The sequence below is a fragment of the Harpegnathos saltator genome, unplaced genomic scaffold, assembly GCF_003227715.2.
Source record: "Harpegnathos saltator strain DR-91 unplaced genomic scaffold, Hsal_v8.6 scaffold202, whole genome shotgun sequence".
Lineage (NCBI taxonomy): Eukaryota > Metazoa > Arthropoda > Insecta > Hymenoptera > Formicidae > Harpegnathos > Harpegnathos saltator.
The window spans coordinates 2,464,746-2,485,696 of NW_020229987.1; the positions used below are offsets into that span (position 1 = coordinate 2,464,746).

A 20,951-nucleotide genomic window follows, 5' to 3' on the forward strand; every position below is an offset into this window, starting at 1 on the left:
CTACTCACAGTCCATGCACGATTAATAAAATAACTAAAACTTACGCTCGCTTATGGAGGATTGAGGCCTGGTCTATAATAGGTGTTGTAAGCTGTAAGCCGTAAGAAGTGGCTAATTATAGTCGATTATTTTTATAATAATTGACTGTGATTCGCCAATTCTTACGGCTTACAATTTACGACACGTATCGTAGACCAAGCCTCAATCCTCCATAAGCGAGCGTAAGTTTTAGTTATTTTATTAATCGTGCATGGACTGTGAGTAGTGTAGAAACGTAGTCACTTCTCAGTTTGTGAAAATTTCCAAGGGACAGAATCGATTACCGTGGGTGTACATATTGTTGTTTAGTTAAAGTGACATACTATACATGCACATAATTACAATAATATGAAAATAACGTTAATAATGTTATAATGTTACAGAGTATACATATTAACAACGTCACATACAAAGCAACCATTGCGACTTTATTTCTTATCTTCGGACTAGATAACCTACAGATTATTTACTGCTTACATAAAAATATTTTAATCGGCAACCATTTTTACATTATTTATATTACGTAAATTACATTACACGTGCGAGAAATATATGTGATATGTGTATGAGGATCAATTCACATATGAGTATCATTTTTTCTTTTTCTATTTTATCTTTATCCTTATAACACTAACATTAACTCGCACTTTGCGATAGGTTGAATGCATCATGGCTAAAAATAGATACATATTATATTATAACAAACTGTACACTTAAGCAATCCGTAATCGTGAATTGCCTATAAAAACACTGATGCAGTTTCGATGTAATGCAGTCTACGTTTAAACTTCTCAGCATTTGATACTTTCTTGGGCGCATTAATAGCATCAAGAATGAAAACTTTTATGATTGTTGTGGGTATATTGGCAATCACGGTAAGTAGCAACGGACGAATAATTTCGTCGGGAATGCACGAAATACTTATAGTCATTTCAGTATTATTAATAATATTATTACTTTACTTTATGATTCGTACACGGCTTATATTTTATCACGTGTGTTTTGTGTTTGTTTTATCCGTTTATTTATTTGTTAATTGTTTGTTTGCTTGTTTGTTAATTTAGGTAAATTTAGGGCATTTTATGTAATAATACTCAAAAAAGTACTACGCGATAATGTTATATTAATATTATACCTTATTACAAAATGTTCCGATGTTAAATCGTAGAGTACATTTCTGAACCTCTTGAATACATTCTAAAAGTCTTGTTGTTAACGCCAGATCTTTTTTATATAAATATAAAACATTTGTAAAATTTATATTTATATCCGCCGAAATACTAAAAAAGCAGGCCTTATTAGTAATCCATGATTATATAATTTTCTCCGTTAGAGATATATACAGGATGAGGAAAAATTACCGGGACCCCGAAATATATCGAAAAATATAATTTTTATGAAAAAACGTTTCAGAAGTTGCAGGGTTGTAGTTTCAAAAGTTGTAGGGTTTCAAGTAATATATTACACAGCAATATCAGTATGACCTTGAATAGCGTTGTCAAAGTCAGGTGAAAGTCATCTTAAATTTCTTAAATGGAACCTCCTATTTTTCATTATATATTTTTGTAGCTTATTTCGAAAGATTTTCTAAACACTATAACTATATGTTTTTTTGTTAAGTATTTTGCGAGTTACAAGATTTAAAAGTTACAGTACCGCCGGCATTAGCATTACCCAAAATGTACTGCATGGAGGTTGCACGCCTGCGTATATTTCGACTTTTTCTTAAAATACACAGTGAAAGGAATATTAAATATTTCGATTTTCGAATTCGAGCAACAGTTAAGAAACAGCATTAGCTGTCGTCACTTGCATTTCATTCAGTCATTATTCTTCAGCATTGTCTTTAGAAAAACTTTGAATTGATCCAAGTATTAATTTATTCGGTTTGACTAATTCTTCCGCTTGTCAATATATTATGTCTTTCAAAGCGAGAACGCATATTTCTCTTGATAATGAAGGGATGGGATGATCGATTAAGGTCGTATAATGATGTAAAGTAGCTTTTTAATGAAACATTTCGTGATCAAAATACTCGCCATTTCAAAATCTACTGTTGAGAGGACAATAAAGCGTTTTGAGGAAACTGATAGCGTGAAAAATCGTAAATAAATATCAGGTAGACCTGCATCAGCAACAAATGCAGAAAAATCATTAGATGTTTTACAATCCCTCATAAAAAATCCGCATGATTCTACCCGCAAAATGGGGTAGCAAAATGATCTAGATAAAAAATCTGTGCTTAAAATATTAAAGCTTAATAAATTTCATCCTTATAAAGCCTACCTCATGCAAGAGCTAAATGATGATGATTTTGATAGGCGCATTGAATTTTGTGAGTTGATAATGGAAAGAATAGATGAAGATCTTAACTATCTGTCAAATATAGTCTTTTCAGACGAAGCAACATTTTAGTTAAATGGCTATGTTAATCGACACAATTGTAGATTCTGGTCAGATACAAATCCTAACTAGATTCAAGAAGCACATACGCAGTATCCACAGAAATTGAATGTATGGGCAGGCATTTTGAATAATGTTCTCATAAGTCCATTCTTTATTGAAGGCAATCTAATAGCGATAAAATATGAGAATATGCTGAAAAATGAAATAGTTCCAGCGATACAAACAATCACGGGTGACGACTTCGAGAATACATGATTTCAGCAAGATGGTGCTGCGCCACATTACGAGGGACGTCCGTAATTATCTAAATACAGTATTTCCTCAGCGATGGATAGGCAGAAGAGGACCTGTAGAATGGCCTCCTTGATCGCCAGATTTGTCACTTCTTGATTGCTTTCTGTGGGGCTATTTAAAAAACAGAGTTTATAAAACGAATCTACAAAATCTGGATGATTTACAAAATCGGATTCTTGATGAAGCTGCTATTATTTCTATTGATTACATTCAAAATGCTATTTCATCTTTTTACGATAGAGTAGCTTTTTATCAAACTGTTGATGGTGGACATTTTAAACAATTGCAATAAACCTTTCCAGTCTTATTTTAGTTGAATGGACAGTCTTATTTTAGTTGACTGGACAGTCTCGCCTTAGTTGGCTGGACAGTCTTGCCTTAGTTGGCTAGACAGTCTCGTTTGAATTGAGTGGATAATTGGCGATCTCGCTTTTCATGAGCTAGATATCTTACCATAAAAAGCTCGATAACTTCGAAATGACTTACTTAAAGTGGGTAAAGTGGGTAAGCTTGAAAAGATCTGAAAAAGTGCTACAAGAATTTATCTTGTAATTCGCAAAATATTTAACGAAAAACCATTAAGTTATAGTGTTTTGGAAAGCCCTCGAGATATGCTACAAGAATTATATGTAATAAAAATAGGGGGTACCATTTAAGAAATTTAAGATGACCTTCATGTGACCTTGACAACGCTATTCAAAGTAATACTGATATTACTAAGTAATGCGTTACTCGAATCCCTACAACTTTTGTCTGAAACATTTTTCCATAAAAATTATATTTTTCGATATATTTCGGAGTCTCGATATCTTTTCCTCACCCTATATAATACTATTGCGTCTGTTACACTCACACGGAAGAAAAAACGAACGCGTAAAAATGACAAGCTTTTAATCAGATTATCTGCAAATTCTGTCACTTGCCATCTACAGTTTTGTAACTTCGCGTTCTTAACCGCTTAACAGTCGGGCAAAAAATAACTTTTCGTGCCAAAAGTGTGTTGGATTTTTTTCTTTCAAAACTACACCCAAATTTCATTATAACGGTTTTTGGGGTTGCTGAATCCAAATATGAAATCAGATTTCTGAAATTCAAAATGGCGGATCTAATATAACGGACTAAAACAAAAAGTTATTTTATTTGAATGGTACCTGACACTCGGAGGTTTTTGAAAATGCCGAACCCGAATCTGATGTCAGATTTTCAAAATTCAAAATGGCGGATCCATTTTGATTCAATATGGCGGACTAAAACGCAGAAACTTATTTTTTTTATATATTTTTTTATTTTAATTATACCCGATCAGATCGCTGAATCCGAATCTTATCAGATTTTTAAAATTCAAAACGCCGAATCGAAAATGGCCGATGAAAATTCGAAAAATCATTGGATTTCTATAAAAATTGGTATCTTGTGGTTTATTGAAGTCACTGAATATAAATCTAAAACCATATTCTGAAAATTCAAAATGGCACATCCATTATGGCACGTAAAACATATAACTAAAAAAAGAAATCTCGAAGCAAAAAAAGGATACAAGGTTTTAAAATAAAGAAAATTAAAATACATAAAACACAAAAAAGTTAATACAAAAAAGTTAGTACAAAAAAACATTAAAAATACAAAATATTAAAAATACAAAAAGAATTTTAAAAAATAAAAATACAAAAAATAAAAAACATTAAAGATACAAAAAATAAAAAACATTAAAAATACAAAAAATATGAGGTAAACGAAAACCGCCACGTCCTCGTTTCATGACTCTGAGTACGGCAGAGAGCGGGATTTAAGATCAGTTGAAAAAAACTCTTATTTTTTATGTATTTCTATTACTTTTTCGAATTTCGGTTTGTATACTGAATGCGCCATCTCGAAATTTTAGAATATCGTATTAGATTTATATTCAGCGACTTCAGTAAACCACAAGATACCAATTTTTATAAATATCCAAATATTTTTCGAATTTTCAACCGCCATATTGAATCCGCCATTTTGAATTTTGAAAATTTGGCATCAGATTCGGATTCGGCGATCTCAAAAACCCCAGAGTATCGAGTATCATTAAAAAAATAACTTTTTGCATTTTGGTCCACCATATTGGAACCGCCAGTTTGAATTTCTAAAATCTGATTTCAGATTCGGATTCAATGACCCCAAAAACATATAAATACCAAAGCACAATCAAATCGTAATAGTATAAATATGTTTTATTTTAAGATTTCGAATTTTTGACCACCATATTGGGTCCGCCATTTTGAATTTTGGAAATCTGATATCAGATTCGGATTCAGTGACCCCAAAAACATATAAATACCAAAGCACAATCAAATTGCAATAGTATAAATATGTTTTTTTGAAGATGCTCATATGTATGTGTCATAAAGCAAAAGTGGCACGAGTTTTATTTACCCATACATGTGTCACTGACAGCTAAGCGGTTAATTGACACACGTCAGCACGTGATGTGTGCAACTCCTGTTTTTCTTCATTATCGTAGGGAACATCCATTTCATCTATCAGACTGCTATCATCTTCTTTGGGATTATCAATCTAACGATCACGTAATTCCATTCGAAAACGTTGGCGCAACAATGTAATTCAACGTTAAGTATATAAATATGAAATATAATAATAAATATGAAGTATAATATATAAATATGAAAAAAATGAATAAATTTTTATACATATAAATTTTTAAACATATAAATAAAAAATCCACTCCTATTATAAACTAACAAATACCACGATTATAGTCGGTTATTGAGCAAATATGAATAAAATTTTATGTTTGGGTATGTTGAATCCTATTAGGCGGTGGTTTACGGTTTCGATCCCAAACGGTTACAAAAGTTTAGAAATAACTTTGAGAACTGCACGACAAAATATCAACACTTATCAACAACGGGTAAGTATAAAAATTTATAAAATTTAAAGGCATATTAATATGAAAAAGAAAATAAATATTTGTTATAACGGAAAAGTTAATACACATAACAAGACAACCAGAAAGAACTAGCACGAGATTAATAATCTCTATATTTTGAACGATCTTTCATGTCTATTTGGAAGCTGCTTTACAGTTCTTTGTTTCTGACAGAAAGAGCGACGGTGTTGTTATAACTGATTGCTTTGCGTTTTAGCATCTAATTAAAATTTAACATCTTTTAATTATATTATAACACATTTTTTGTGTGTTACAGATAATCCCACTGTCCCAGTGCTCAATTGCATGTTGATTGAAGATGGCCGGGTATGTATTACGTATTATACAGGGTGTTCCGTAAGTCGAGGTCAATCGCTCGAGAGATGAATGGGGAACCACAAACAAGAAAAAAAGTTGATACAAACATAGGTCCAAAAATGCGTTGTTTTCGAGTTATCGCTATTTTTATGTTAAAATTTGAAATTGCTTTGTTTTCGAATTTTTTTGGTTTTGGAATTTCGATGGTTTTTATGAGTTTCAAAACACAACTAAAGTCAAATAAAAGTTGCGGGCTGCTTTAGTACTACCCAGGATGCACCGCGTGGAGGTACAGCCTGCTTAGCATCGAAAACATTTTCTCGCATTTTTGGACCTATGTTTGTATCAATTTTCTTTCTTGTTTGTGGTTCCCTATTCATCTCTCGAGCGATTGACCTCGACTTACGGAACACCCAGTATATTATATATTACTAACTGACAATATAACTTTAACATGTGTTGTAACGGAATTATTGTTATCTAATAACTGTACACGTTCACTTTTGAACATTTACATAAAGTCGTTAAAAACGTTTGATTATTGATTTGATCGTCCCCACGTCTTTGAATAATTAATTACGGAATATTTCAGTAATAGTTGAAAACTTTTAATAATCTGTCTATTTTAAATATTAGAACTATACTGCCTATCTATGTACATTCGCATGCACAACAGTTCGGATATTTTTTTCCGCTGACTTTTTAAGATGCCATCAAATGATCAAGGTAACGGCCGCTATTGACGAGGTTATTCAGTGATCGATTAGAACAGACCGAAAGAGAAGTGATAATTTATAAGATAAAAATGAATTTTATTGTGCAAACGTGTCAACATGTTAATGCATTTAAGTATTATCTCTTATTCAACTGTTGTTACAGTAGTGCTAGAAGAATTGAAAAATCTTGTGCTTCAAATGTATAAAATATACAACGTCCGTGACTATATTCATGAACATCTATTCTACCCGAAAAAAAAAATTCAAATCGTTGTGTAAACGAGCGTACATAGACTATTCTGAACTTAATCGATCAAATTGTTTCTCCATCAAGAGGCACACTGTGCCCATTATACGCGAAACTGCGAGTTAAAACGAGGTGAGATATTCATATCTCAGCAATGGCTCAACCGATCAACGTTTTTTAGTCCCAATCGATTCAGCCTTAAAAAATAGGAGGAAAAGTGTCCTAGTTTTTTGTGTACATTGTCTCCAAATATATACATTTTAAGACAAAGTCCAAATTACGGAAAATTACGATTCAGTAAGAAAATATAAGAAAGAAACGCTAGACCGCCGAGGAGAGGGGATTTGTGCATCTCGTTTTTCCGACACCAGAGGCGTTACGAGCGCGTTGAAGAAGCAAAGAGCAGCGAGTGCGAGTGAGCAAGCGATAGAGTAAAAGAGAGAAGAATATTGCTAGAATACAGGAAGTGAAAATGTATGACAAAGAGAAAGAGAGCGAGAGCGAGAGAGAGCGAGAGAGAAAGAGAGAGAGAGGGGGGGGAGAGAGAGAGAGAGAGGGAGGGTGGGAACAGGCGAGAAAAAGAACGGGCGAGAGGGGTGAAAGAGAGAGGCATAAGAAGGTGAGAATGTTGGTATACGTTGGTATGTTATGACGCACTTCATTTGATTGCCGATCAGCTGATTCTGAGCAGACGATGTGATAAGTTATGCTATCGAAAAATCAATACCAGTGTTTATTGACTCGTCGTTCAGGATGATCGTCCTTCAATTATAGGACCGCTTCATACAATTTATAAGTGGTGCAGGTATTACGCGATTTAGCTGGATTAACAAGTAAGTATAAATTAACAACATTTATATAATATTGATGTATGTACGTGACGTATATATAAAATTTTAGAAATTTCAAATTCAAATTATTTTTTTAAGGTATGTATGTGTACATAACATAAGTTTTTACAAGTAAAACTTATAAAAGCACAACATGTATTGTGTTATTGGGAGTACAAATTAGTTCAGTCCGTTTTTTTGTGTTAAAAGATGTACTTATTTCAAAACAAAATGAATGAATAGATCAATTAAAATATTTTCCATCGCTGGCTATTACTTTCTCCCATTTTTCAGGCAATTTTCGAATTCCATCTCGAAAAAATGACTCGTCTTTTGAGGCGATCCAAGTTTGGAGCCAATTTTCGATATCTGCGAAAGAAGTGAACCGGTGGCCTGCCAAATCGTGCTGCATCCTTCAGAACAAGCAATAATCAGAAGGAGCAATGTCCAGAGAATACGGCGGGTGCTGTAAAACATCCCATTTGAGCGTTTCGCTCAAATATTTTTTGACTTTTGCGACATGAGGCCGAGCGTTGTCATGAAGAACACTTTTCAACGTCTCTCGGTTTCAGTTCATAAGGCACCCAATTTCCTTGTTTTTGAATAATTCCTATGTCTTTCAATCGTACGGAAACGGCTTGTTGAGTCACTCCCAATGATTCTGCAAGCTCCTCTTACGTTTGACTCTGATCTTCTTCGAGTAATGCCTCTAATTCTTTGTCCTCGAATTTTTTTGGCTATCCGGAGCAAGGCTTGTTTTCGACGCTGAAATCTCCATCCTTGAAACGTCCCTACATGATTCATCAGTTGGAGCAGCGTCACCATAAACTTCAACAAACATTCGATGGGCTTCAGCCCTTTTCTTCCAATTAAAGCAGAAAATTAAAACCTACTACAAATGCTGCTTGGTTAACACAAAATTCGACATTTTCAACAATGTTTCAACAAAATTCAACAATGTAAAAAGCAAGGTTTTTATATGAAACTCAAAGCTATATAAACTGAATATTATTGATAGATGTCTAACCTGTCATATATGTATTAAACAAGTTTTTATTCGATATAGTTTTTGGTGCAGCCACGCCAAAATTTTTTGTATCAAATATTTTTTATTGCATTGTTATAATAATTAATTTGTTACAATAACAAGTAAAATAACCATATAATTCAGTGTTCTAATAAATAATGATAAATTTTACTTGTAAAAATTTATGTTATGGACATTTTTTATAGATAGGTTTTCTTGAATATTTTGAATAACATAACCTTTAAAAAGATATTTATTTTTAAATATTGGACACCATTAACGAACGTGTTAAATTTTTATAACACGATATAATTTTTACTTTTAAAAGTTTATGTACATATATATCTTACAAAAAAAATAATTTGATAAGTTTTACTTATAAAAACTTATGTTATATACATAATATTTAAAAAGATATTTTTTTTAATATTGGACACTATTAACAAACGTGTTAAATTTTTATAATACGATATAATTTTTACTTTTAAAAGTTTATGTACATATATTATAAAAACTTATGTTATGTACATAATATATATCTTAAAAATGAAAATAATTTGAATTTGAGATTTCTAAAAATATTAAGTTAAGTATACAATAATCATATATATATATTAGGTTTCTCAGTTGGCGCTACTGTTCTAATGTATCCTTTCTTTTGTACAGTAGAAAAGTGTTGCAGAGTTTTATTATAGTTATAAGTTTTACTTGTAAAAACTTATGTACACATATATACAATAAAAAAATAATTTGAGTTTAATACTTCTAAAAATAACATAATACGTGTTGCGCTTGTACTTGGCGCCTTTTTTTACGTTTTTGTTTAAAAAGGTAAGTTTTATATAAGTTTTACTTGTAAAATCTTATGTATGATCTTTAAGTTTTACTTGTAAAAACTTGTTATGTACATATATATACCTTTAAAAAAGAATTGAATTTGAAATTTCTAAATATAACACAATACATGTTGCGCTTGTATCAGTTTTACTTGTAAAAACTTATGTTATATACACATACATACCTTAAAAAAATAATTTGAATTTGAAATTTCTAAAATTTTATATATACGTCACGTACATATATCAATAATATATAAATGTTATTAATTTATACTTACTTGTTAATTATCCAGCTAGATCGCGTAATACCTGCACCACTTATAAATTGTATGAAGCGGTCCTATAATTGAAGGACGATCACCCTGGACGACGAGTCGATAAACACCGGTATTGATTTTTCGATGACATAGCTCATCACATCGTCTGCTCAGCATCAGCTGATCGGCAATCAAATGACGTGCGCCATAACATATTGGGTCTGGGAAAAAGTTCGTGGCGTTTTTTTAGTAAAATTCAACTGGTTTTCTTATAGTGTGAAAATGAATTTATTTAAACCAAATATACTCCATTATTATCGACAATGTTTCGCCATTTTTCGGGTAAAGTCATAATGCTATCGGTGAAGAACATCTGTGGTTTTGGCTTGAAAAACTGAATTAAGTGGTTTTCACAGGCTTCTTTTGAAACCAGCTTAATTCCATTTAGAGAGTTCTGCAGAGATCGGAACAAGTGATAGTCAGAGGGTGCTATGTCTGGACTATACGGTGGATGCATCAAAACTTCCTAACCAAGCTCTCGCAATTTTTGACGGGTCATCAAAGAAGTGTGTGGTCGGGCGTTGTCATGACGGAAGACAACACCTTTCCTATTATTCAATTCGGGCCGTTTTCTTTCAATTGCCTGGCGTAATCTCTCTAGTTGTCCACAGTAGAGTTGAAAATCAATCGTCTGACCAACTGGAAGTAGCTCATGGTGGACGATTCCCTTCCAGTCCCACCACACACACAGCATCACTTTTTTCGGTGTCAATCCTGGCTTCGCGAACGCTTGTGACAGCTCATCATCCCTTGTCCACGATCTTTGACGCTTCCGATTGTCGTACGTGATCCATTTTTCATCACCGGTTATGACACGTTTCAGAAATGGCTCGATTTCATTGCGTTTCAGCAGCGCATCGCAGATGTTAATTCGGTCTATCATGTTTCTCGCGCTCAACTCATGAGGAACCCATACATCGAGCTTCTTTCTGTAGCCAGCTTTGTGTAAATGGTTCAAAACAGTTTTGTGGTCAATGCCTAGCTCCATACCAATATCGACACTGCTGATATGCTTATCTTGCTGGACTCTTTCAAGAATTTCATCAGCTTTTTCAGTGATTGGACAACCAGAGCGTGACTCATCTTTCACATCAAAATTACCAGAACGAAAGCGAGCGAACCATTTCCGCGCAGCAGATTTTAATAAAGTACCTTCACCGTACACAGCACAAATTTTTTCACAAGCCTGCGCGGCGTTCTTCCCTTTGTCGTAATAATATTGCAAAATATAGCGCAATTTTTCATTACTTTTCTCCATTTCCAAACGCAAACAACTTTCCAACTACTACACCAATTTCGATGTTTATACGCCCAAAGTAACGCTCGAAGTGTCATCTTTCCAACGAGCGTTTAGTGGTGTCGCTGCGATCTGTATTTCCTGAGTTATTTGCAATTGACGCCATCTATCGGGAAAAACGCCACGAACTTTTTCCCAGACCCAATATCAACCCATATCAACATTCTCACCTTTTTATGCCTCTCTCTTTCACCCCTCTCGCCCGTTCTCTTTCTCGCCTGTTCCCACCCTCCCTCCCTCCCTCTCTCTCTGTCGCTCTCTCTCTCTCTGTCGCTCTCTCTCTCTCTCTCTCTCTCTCTCGCTCTCGCTCTCGCTCTCGCTCTCGCTCTCGCTCTCGCTCTCGCTCTCGCTCTCGCTCTCGCTCTCGCTCTCGCTCTCGCTCTCGCTCTCGCTCTCTCTCCCGTTCTCTCTCCCGTTCTCTCTCCCGTTCTCTCTCCCGTTCTCTCTCCCGTTCTCTCCCCCGTTCTCTCCCCCGTTCTCTCTCCCGTTCTCTCCCCCGTTCTCTCCCCCGTTCTCTCCCCCGTTCTCTCTCCCATTCTCTCTCCCGTTCTCTCTCCCGTTCTCTCTCCCGTTCTCTCTCCAGTTCTCTCTCCCGTTCTCTCTCCCGTTCTCTCTCCCGTTCTCTCTCCCGTTCTCTCTCCCGTTCTCTCTCCCGTTCTCTCTCCCGTTCTCTCTCCCGTTCTCTCTCCCGTTCTCTCTCCCGTTCTCTCTCCCGTTCGCTCTCCCGTTCTCTCTCCCGTTCTCTCTCCCGTTCTCTCTCCCGTTCTCTCTCTCTCTCTCTCTCTCTCTCTCTCTCTCTCTCTCTCTCTCTCTCTCTCTCTCTTTCTCTCTCACTCTCTCTCTCGCTCTCACTCTCTTTCTCTCTGTCACACATTTTCACTTCCTATATTCTAGCAATATTCTTCTCTCTCTTACTCTCTATCACTTGCTCACTCGCACTCGCTGCTCTTTGCTTCTTCAACGCGCTCGTAACGCCTCTGGTGACGGAAAAACGAGATGCACAAATCCCCTCTCCTTAGCGGTCTAGCGTTTCTTTCTTATACTTTCTTACTGAATCGTAATTTTCCGTAATTTGGACTTTATCTTAAAATATATACACTTGGAGACAACGTCTCCACGTCACAAAAAACACTAGGACACTTTTCTTCCTAATTTTTAAGGCTGAATCGATTGGGACTAAAAAAACGTCAATCGGTTCAGCTATTGTTGAGATATGAATATCTCACCTCGTTTCAATATGTTTTACGAGCGGTAAAAAAAGAAAAATATAATATAAATATAAATAGAAATATATGTTCTTATAAAAGACCACTGGTACTTCGTATATTGCAATAAAAGTAATTGTCTCTTGACAATATTGATAACTATATTGTTAGGTATAATTACACAATAGAGAAAAATTGAAAAATTTAGGTGATATATGTAAAATAATATGTATATAATAATAATATGAATATAACAATATGAAAAATAATAATATGAATGAAATAATAAGAGAGCAATTTAAATGAAATGTATAACATTTGTTATTAATAGTTGTTATCTAAAAAATCAAACAATTTAGGTAAAAATTGTTAGTAACAAATATTATATGTTTTATTTGTGAGATAGATAATTATAGATAATTATGGATGATATATATTTTAAAAAGGTATATATCATTTACAATTATACATAAGAAATAATTGATCTGTTTAATTTCAGATTTTTGACGCAAACGGCGAATTTATGAAGGAAGAAGTTTTGAAGGCGATTGAGGACGTTATCCCTGACGCAAACAAAATGGGACAAGCGCTGACGATGTACAACAACTGCTACGATAGAGGTAATCTATTTGTTTGTAATCTAATGTGTAATAAGTAAGTCTAAAGTAGTTCTGAAATATAATTTTCACAATTACCAAGTTTTCTTTTAATTGCAGTAATACGAGAAGGAGGAACTGACGAAAAGCAGAAGATGAAAATTATCACGTGTATTGTGCTAGTTATGCCTTTTATCGAAACTGATGCCTCTGACATAGAACATACAATACCATAAAAAGTATAGCATTCTTTTTCATACTATACAAATATACTAGTTTTTCTATATTATGAAAAATATTATTTTTATATTTAATATTTTAGAATTCTCTATGTTTTGGGATTCTCTATGTATTTTTATCTATTCTTCTTCTAATCTATTTAAACTATGGTTGAACTATGTTGGATTTTATTCGTAATAACATGATTCAATAAAATATTTAATGAAACTAAATGAATTCCTGATTAAGAAAAAGCAGACAATAATCGTGATAAGTTTATCCCAATGTTGCCCATTAAAGTTTAAGTTATTCAAAAACATGTATAAAACAAATACATCTGAATAAAAAATTATTTACTGCTTACTCTTCATTCGCTGATTTATTTGTAAAATTAAAGAATTTTGAAATTAAGGAGATTAAAGAATTTATAGAATCAAAAAAAAATTAGTTGAATACAAATTTAATGATATTAATTAATATAAATAAGCTTCAATCATTTTTTAAGAATTTAGAGAACTTATTTAAACATAAAATATTTTCATGCTCTTTTGCAGTAACATTTCACCAATAACTTTTGTACACGATGTTCACAAAATGACACATGTGATCAATTGTAAAATATTACAAAAACTTTTCCTTTATTGAAATAATCAAAAAATAACCGAAATATTAATTTAATAAGTAACTCACCTTGTAACTGTATGATATTTATTAACTATATATTATTTTCACGTCAATTTTAAGGCTACTTATTTATTATTAAAATCAAGGGAAGTTATCGGAAGATATTACATATTTGTACATGTATTTTCTTTAATTGAAGTTATTAATATTCTGCACTTTTTTTACAATACGCAGAAGGAAAAGTTTGGAAAATAAATATAGATGGTCTTGGTTCTTATGATTTCCTCTTTCAATTTTTTATCGTAAGACATTTCACGATTTCAAAATAACTACTTTTGCTGCATCATAAAATAGACTTGTAATTGCAATCGCGAATATTTGCGATCATACATGTTGACGCAAGCAGATATACAGTAGCACGTTGTACGTGTAAAGGAGAATTGCATTTAAATACGAGAACGTAGTTTCAATACATCAGTCTAAGCAGACGCTAATACTGCATTACATATTTCTTTACACGTTTTCGTAGAATCCAGAATGAAGACTTTGGTCATCATTGTAGGTATATTAACCATTACGGTAAGTAAAAAATAACAACTAAATCTCTTTTCAAATTTACGAAGTATTTGCTTTGTGATGTTTTAGTATTATTATTCAACGGCAAGATGCACTAAGTACCAGCTGTGCTATAGTTATGCATTAAACATCCAGACTCACATAATTTTTGGACTGCACATAAAATCATTTTTCCCCACGGATTTTACACGTTCGGGAAATCGTTCCACATAGATGCGAACTGCGGCGTACGCATTTTTGCCCACTAGCCCATAGGCAATAATTATATCGTATGTGTGTACTCCTCTGGAGTAAATTTCATTTTTTGTTGCGGAGAAACACGACGCGCATCAAACAATTTTTTACGATTGAAGAGTGTCCGTCGGATACATGCGAATAGCAAGATACAGATAATCCTTTGTTTATGATCGTCGTCTACGACAATGATTTCAAAAGATCCAGACACTCTGTATAAATGAAAAACATTTCAGTATCAAATCAAAGAATTTATTTCTATACCGTTCAAAAACCATTTTAAAAGTATTATTTCTAAAATCATATCTCTACTATAATATTAAAGAACTATAAGTTGTGAATGAAAACAGAAATAAATTACTTTACATGTAAATTAAAATTAAAATTAAAATTTGAGTGATAACAAAATTGAGGTCACTTAAATAACATTTAATGACTCTTAAGATTTAAGTTAATACAGCCATTCGAAAAAAAAATTAAAACGAAAAACGAATACATATTTTTAAACTACAATTTTGTTGTTAATTTGTTGCTTTATTCCTGATTTTGTTGCTCCAGCCATTTTGCCAAAAATCGGTATGTTAAACAATAGCCGGGAACCTATAGGTATGTGCTGGCTACAAGAGAAAAGTACTCGAAAAAAATTTGTTGCTCGCCCAATTTCGGTCTCACTATGTTGTCTGATTTTGTTGCTCTTAAGATATGCCAGTTTCAAATTTGTTGTTAATAATATATGTTTAAACAATATCTGAGAACCTATAGGTGTATGCCGGCTACAAAAGTAAACTACTCGAAAAAAATTTGTTGCTCGCCCAATTTCGGTCTTAATATGTTGTCCGACTTTGTTGCTCTTAAGATATCCCAGTTTCAAATTTGTGGCTAACGATATACATTTAAACAATAGCTGAGAACTTATAAATATGTACTGGCTACAAGAGTAAACTCCTCGAGAAAAATTTGTTGCTTGTGAGCAACAAATTCGAAACTGCGATATCTTAAGAGCAACAAAATCAGTCAACATATTAAGACCGAAATCGGGCGAGCAACAAATGTTTTCAAGTAGTTTACTCTTGTAGCCAGCACACACCTAACATATAAGTTCTCTCTCAGCTATTGTTTAAACATATACCACGAGCAATAAGTTTGAAACTGGGATATCTTAAGAACAACAAAATCAAACAACATATTAAGACCGAAATTGGGCGAGAAATAAATTTTTTTCGAGTAGTTTACTTTTGTAGCCAGCACACACTTATAGGTTCTCGGCTATTGTTTAACCGTTTGAGTCCCAAGCAGCGCGATCGCGCTGTTCAGATTTTATGTCGAGAAAACCCAGTACATTTCGATCATTGTGGACAACTGACGGTGCGTTACCGATTGTCGAAGTCGCGCGCTCAGATTTACTGAAGCAAGTATATCACACCGATCCTTTTAATGTAAATAGTACATTTTATAATAGGTAGAATAATACTATAATAATGCAATAATACATTACAAAATAAAAATTTTTATTTCATTGTTATCTTCTCAATAATTTTTATCGAACAAAACTTGAAATATTTATAAATTTACAGTATGCATATGTAATAATACAGATGTATTTTATAAAATAACGAATTACAAATTAACAATATTTTTGTGTTATGAACAAATAATTTAAATGGAGAGTAACAATTATAATTTGTAACATCGGTGTTTATCAAAACATGTTGGATGGATTCCTTTTGCTTCGTTGCTCCGTTGCTTCGTCTAATCATTTTGAAACACACAATTATTAACAATGAGAAACACTTACGCAAGAATACGTCCGATCGCTTTGCAAACTACAATAAATGTGACAGAGCGATGAGAAAAAGACGAGAATCGCGTTACCTAACAAATACAAGAAGCGGTATTGGTCCGATTGGGATTCATCGATGTAAAATAAACAAAGCGCTATCGCGCTGCTTGGTATTTCTCGACCTAAAATAAAACAAGCGCTATCGCGCTGCTTGGGTCTTTTCATACTCATTTATAGAAAGCGCGGTTACGCTGTTTGGGATTCTTCGACAGTGTTTTTTCAATACCCCCTGGGACTCAAACGGTTAAACATATATTGTGAGCAACAAATGTGAAACTGGGATATCTTAAAAGCAATAAAATCATATAATATACTGAGACCGAAATTGGGCGAGCAACAAAATTTTTTCGAGTACTTTACTTTTGTAGCCAGCATATACCTATAGGTTCCTGACTATTGTTTAACACACCGATTTTTGGCAAAATGGTTGGAGCAACCAAATCAGGCATAAAGCAACAAATTAACAACAAATTTGTAGCTTAAAAATATGTATTCGTTTTTCGTTTTAATTTTTTTTTTCGAATGGCTGTACTAACTTAAATCTTAAGCAAGCACAACTACTGTTTTTTCGAAATGGGTGGAGCAATATAACCAGGAATAGAACAACAACAAATTAGCAATAAAATCGCAGTTTAAAAATATGTATTCGTTTTTTATTGTTTTTTTGGAATGGCTGTGCTAATTTTAATGTTAAGCTAGCATGGCTACTGTTTTCTTCGAAATGGCTGGAGCAACAAAATCGAGAATAGTGCAACAAATTAGCAATGAGAAAGCACTAAATTTCTGTGCTAGTCCCATGCGATTGTGCTGAAATGGCTGTGCCAGCTCAATCGACGTCTGTTTTGGGCTAAATTAATTTTTAATATAATATACATAGACTTCTTTAAACATGTTAACGTTAAAATTATAAAATTAATAATACGTAAATACGTACTTAGTCAACAATATCAATTTTTTATTAATTTTTTATTAAAGTTGATTATTAAAATATTTATATATAATAATTTATTTACTTTTTATAGTCTACGGATACTTTTCCTTATGTATGAGTTTGGATATTTCTCTATAATATATTATTACATTGCGAACAAATAATCGTTAAATTCAGTTGTCATATCGTTAAATTATATGTATGCTCTATCATTTACCGTTTCAAATTTATTTACTGCAGATACTTGAATATTCCAAACGGTATTAATTTTCACATTGTTATTCCATTATACGCATCATATTATACTTTAGCGAAATACAAGTATCAAACGCAAATCGCGTATTTCACTTTTTTCTTCACTTATCACTATTTTAGCAAGACTAACGCCATTCTTAATAACATAAATTAGATGGTAAGGTAAATTTTATATTATTTAGCAAACTATATAATAGCGCGTGCGAATACATGATTGTAATGGTAATAATGATGACAATAATAGTAACGTCTGGATAAAATATATTTGTTCCCAAATTGAATTTCATTACAAACGCATTTAAAATATTTCTGAATCATTTTAATTATTCCAAAACATACACGTGATAAAATGTATTCAAACGAAAGAATTATTTCTTGTTTACGCGTAATTTTATTAAGAATTTATTCAAATTAATTTATTCAAATTTTTACTGTACAGAGTGTCCCAGAACAATCGTACCACAATTTCGTCAGAATGTAGAACAGATTAATCCATTAAGGCCCATGCTTAAACCAGCACAGATATGAAAAAAGTGACTATTGGGTTTCTGGCATGGGTCTTACCAATGATTATTGGTGCTTCAAATTAGTCGAAAACAAATTTTTTTAAACAAATTGTAAACCAATTAAGAAATATTAACTTTTCTGAAAAACTAACCACGCCAATCGATTCTACGGGAAAAATCATCAAAGAAACAAGTATTACATTTTCGATTTCCCGTTTCATTTGTTGTTCAAAAATTACAATCTCTATATGGATGTACTCGCTTCAGCCTATGTCTAGACCAATAAAGATATGAAAAAAATAACTATTGAGTTCTAGGACCCATGTCAGAAATCCAATAGTTACTTTTTTTATATCTCTACTGATCTAGGCATGGGCTGGAGCGAGTACATCCATATAGAGATTGTTTGTAACTTTTTAACAACAAATGAAACGGAAAATCGAAAATGTAACACGTTTCATTAGTGATTTTTCTAGTAGAATAGATTGGCGTGGTTTGTCTATCTGTAAAATTAATTTTTCTTAATTTGTTTACAACAATTTGTTTACAAAAGTATTTTTTCAACCAATTCGAAGCACCAGTAATCATTGCTAGGACCCATGCCAGAAACCCAATAGTTACTTTTTTCATATCTCTACTGATTTAAGCATGGACCGTAATGGGTTAAGACGAACAAAGTTAAGACGACATAAAGTCCCGTATCGTGTATCGTTTTGTGATATTCGCAATAATTATCAAATTATTAATTATAAAAGTCGCGTGAATGAGCGCGCATTGAGAAGAGAAAATTTGAACTATTTTCTAGCGTGACCTAATTGTTCTAGCAACTGTTGCTGTCGCACAGCAAGGGGAAGAAGAGTATAGCAGCAGGTGTGCTTATCTTTCTTTACTGTTACATTCCGCATAACCTTGCCAAAATTTTCATTGATATGGTCGTTAAATATTTGTTAAATATTAAAATAGATAAAGCTCAATTTGTGCTGTTTCATAAAATAATATTGTAATCACGAATATTTAGCAGCCTTATCAACGTTAGCTTAAGGAAACATATGTGTAATGACGCGTTATTCTTGTCTCCGGCGCTTTTACGTTTCAATGACGCAACACACTTATATTCACATCGATATGATCACTATGACTCGATACGTTTCGTGATTACAATTATAAGTTCATTTAATGAGGCAGTAAAAATAGCTTATGTTGAAATCGTAAAAAATGTTGTTATAAAAAAAATGAAAAGAAAAATCGTAGAAACCGAGGGGTTCTATATTCATTGGATCAAACTATTTTCTTCCGCATACCGTGAAAAAAGTATCGGAAATCTGTCGTAAGCAGTGTAATATTAACGATAAGAGAAATTCAAAGTTCTTTATCATATAACTAAGAAAAGAAAACTCATTATTGTCAATTGTGCATCAACGATATAAAATTGACATAAAATTGATCACTAAATATAATTACGATAAAAGGCGCATCGTAATCTATCGTAAAGTCGTTAAAAAGCACATGTTTTTCTATCACATAATTACAAAGAACGTATTACACTGCTGCACATACATTATGAACGTAACACATAATGGCTAAATATTTCGCACATCTTTCTAATTCTCTAATAAGATATTTACGAAAATAGAACATAAAGAATTAGTTATGAAATCACGATAAGCTTCCGTTAAACAGAAGTCTGTAATTTAATTTAAGTTCTCGTGGTATGGAAATAATAGTTTTTCCTTACCACTCAATATGCGGAATGCAACGAGGAATTGAAAGGTTCACCATGTGAGTATCAAACTTTAGAACACCCGGAAGAAAAAACATGGAAAACGAAATAAATTTTTGTTATTACAAGTTCATAATAAAAAACTCAATTGAAAACCAACATCAAGAATCAATGTCTCCTGTTTCGTCATTTACCGTTCTGCATATTTCACAATCTATCATATGCGTTTATAAGCTCAACAATTGCACATTCTTGATAAGAAGCGATGATGTTGATTCAAATGACTTGTTATTCAATTGGTTCATATTGGTTATACATATGGCCGAAAAAAATTTTTGAAATTTCGTAGATAGATTTTGAAATTTCGTAGATATGCAATTTTATCTTTATTTACCTTTACAGCTAAACCCACTCGCGAAATAATGTATTACACGGTGCAGAAGGATGGAAATGTACGTATCTTTGTATTTGATATGTAATAACATAGAACAGCATATGTGCTTTTATATGAGCAACATAATGTCAATATTATTTTTATTGTTCTAGGTTTTCGATGAAGACGGTATGTTCATAAAAGATAGAACCGAGCAAATGATTTGGAATCTTATCTCTGATTCGTCCAAGTTGAAAAGAAGCCTGGAAATATTAAATAAGTGCTTGAAAGAAGATAACCCGTTTTATTATCGTTTTAAAAAAGTTTCATACATATATTTCTTTTTAATTGCAGATATGCACCTCACAGGCAATGTAACGATGAAACTTATCGAGTGCGGTACGCCACTTGTGTCTCTCATTGATCCAGATAAGAGACGATAAAAGAGAATTACAGATTTTCCTCTTAATATAATGTACACTTTATGTACTTTATTGCAATTCTTTTGTGCAATCTTGTAAAATTTGTAAATCGTTTGGTCTGTTCTCGTTGAAATATTTAATATTTGCGTAATAACGATATAATTAGAAATTATATTATTTAAAGAAACTTTCGACTA

The 20,951-nt window shown here is 32.8% G+C and overlaps 1 protein-coding gene across 1 annotated transcript; it reads left to right on the forward strand.

The window, feature by feature from the left end:
- Nucleotides 1-767: 767 nt before the first annotated feature.
- LOC112588367 (uncharacterized) lies at nucleotides 768-13,501 on the forward strand. The gene is made up of 5 exons (XM_025298054.1): nucleotides 768-914; nucleotides 5,551-5,644; nucleotides 5,940-5,989; nucleotides 12,958-13,078; nucleotides 13,175-13,501. The coding sequence occupies exons 1-5, from the start codon at nucleotides 873-875 to the stop codon at nucleotides 13,288-13,290; spliced, it is 423 nt and encodes a 140-aa protein (XP_025153839.1). The 5' UTR covers nucleotides 768-872; the 3' UTR covers nucleotides 13,291-13,501.
- Nucleotides 13,502-20,951: the final 7,450 nt, after the last annotated feature.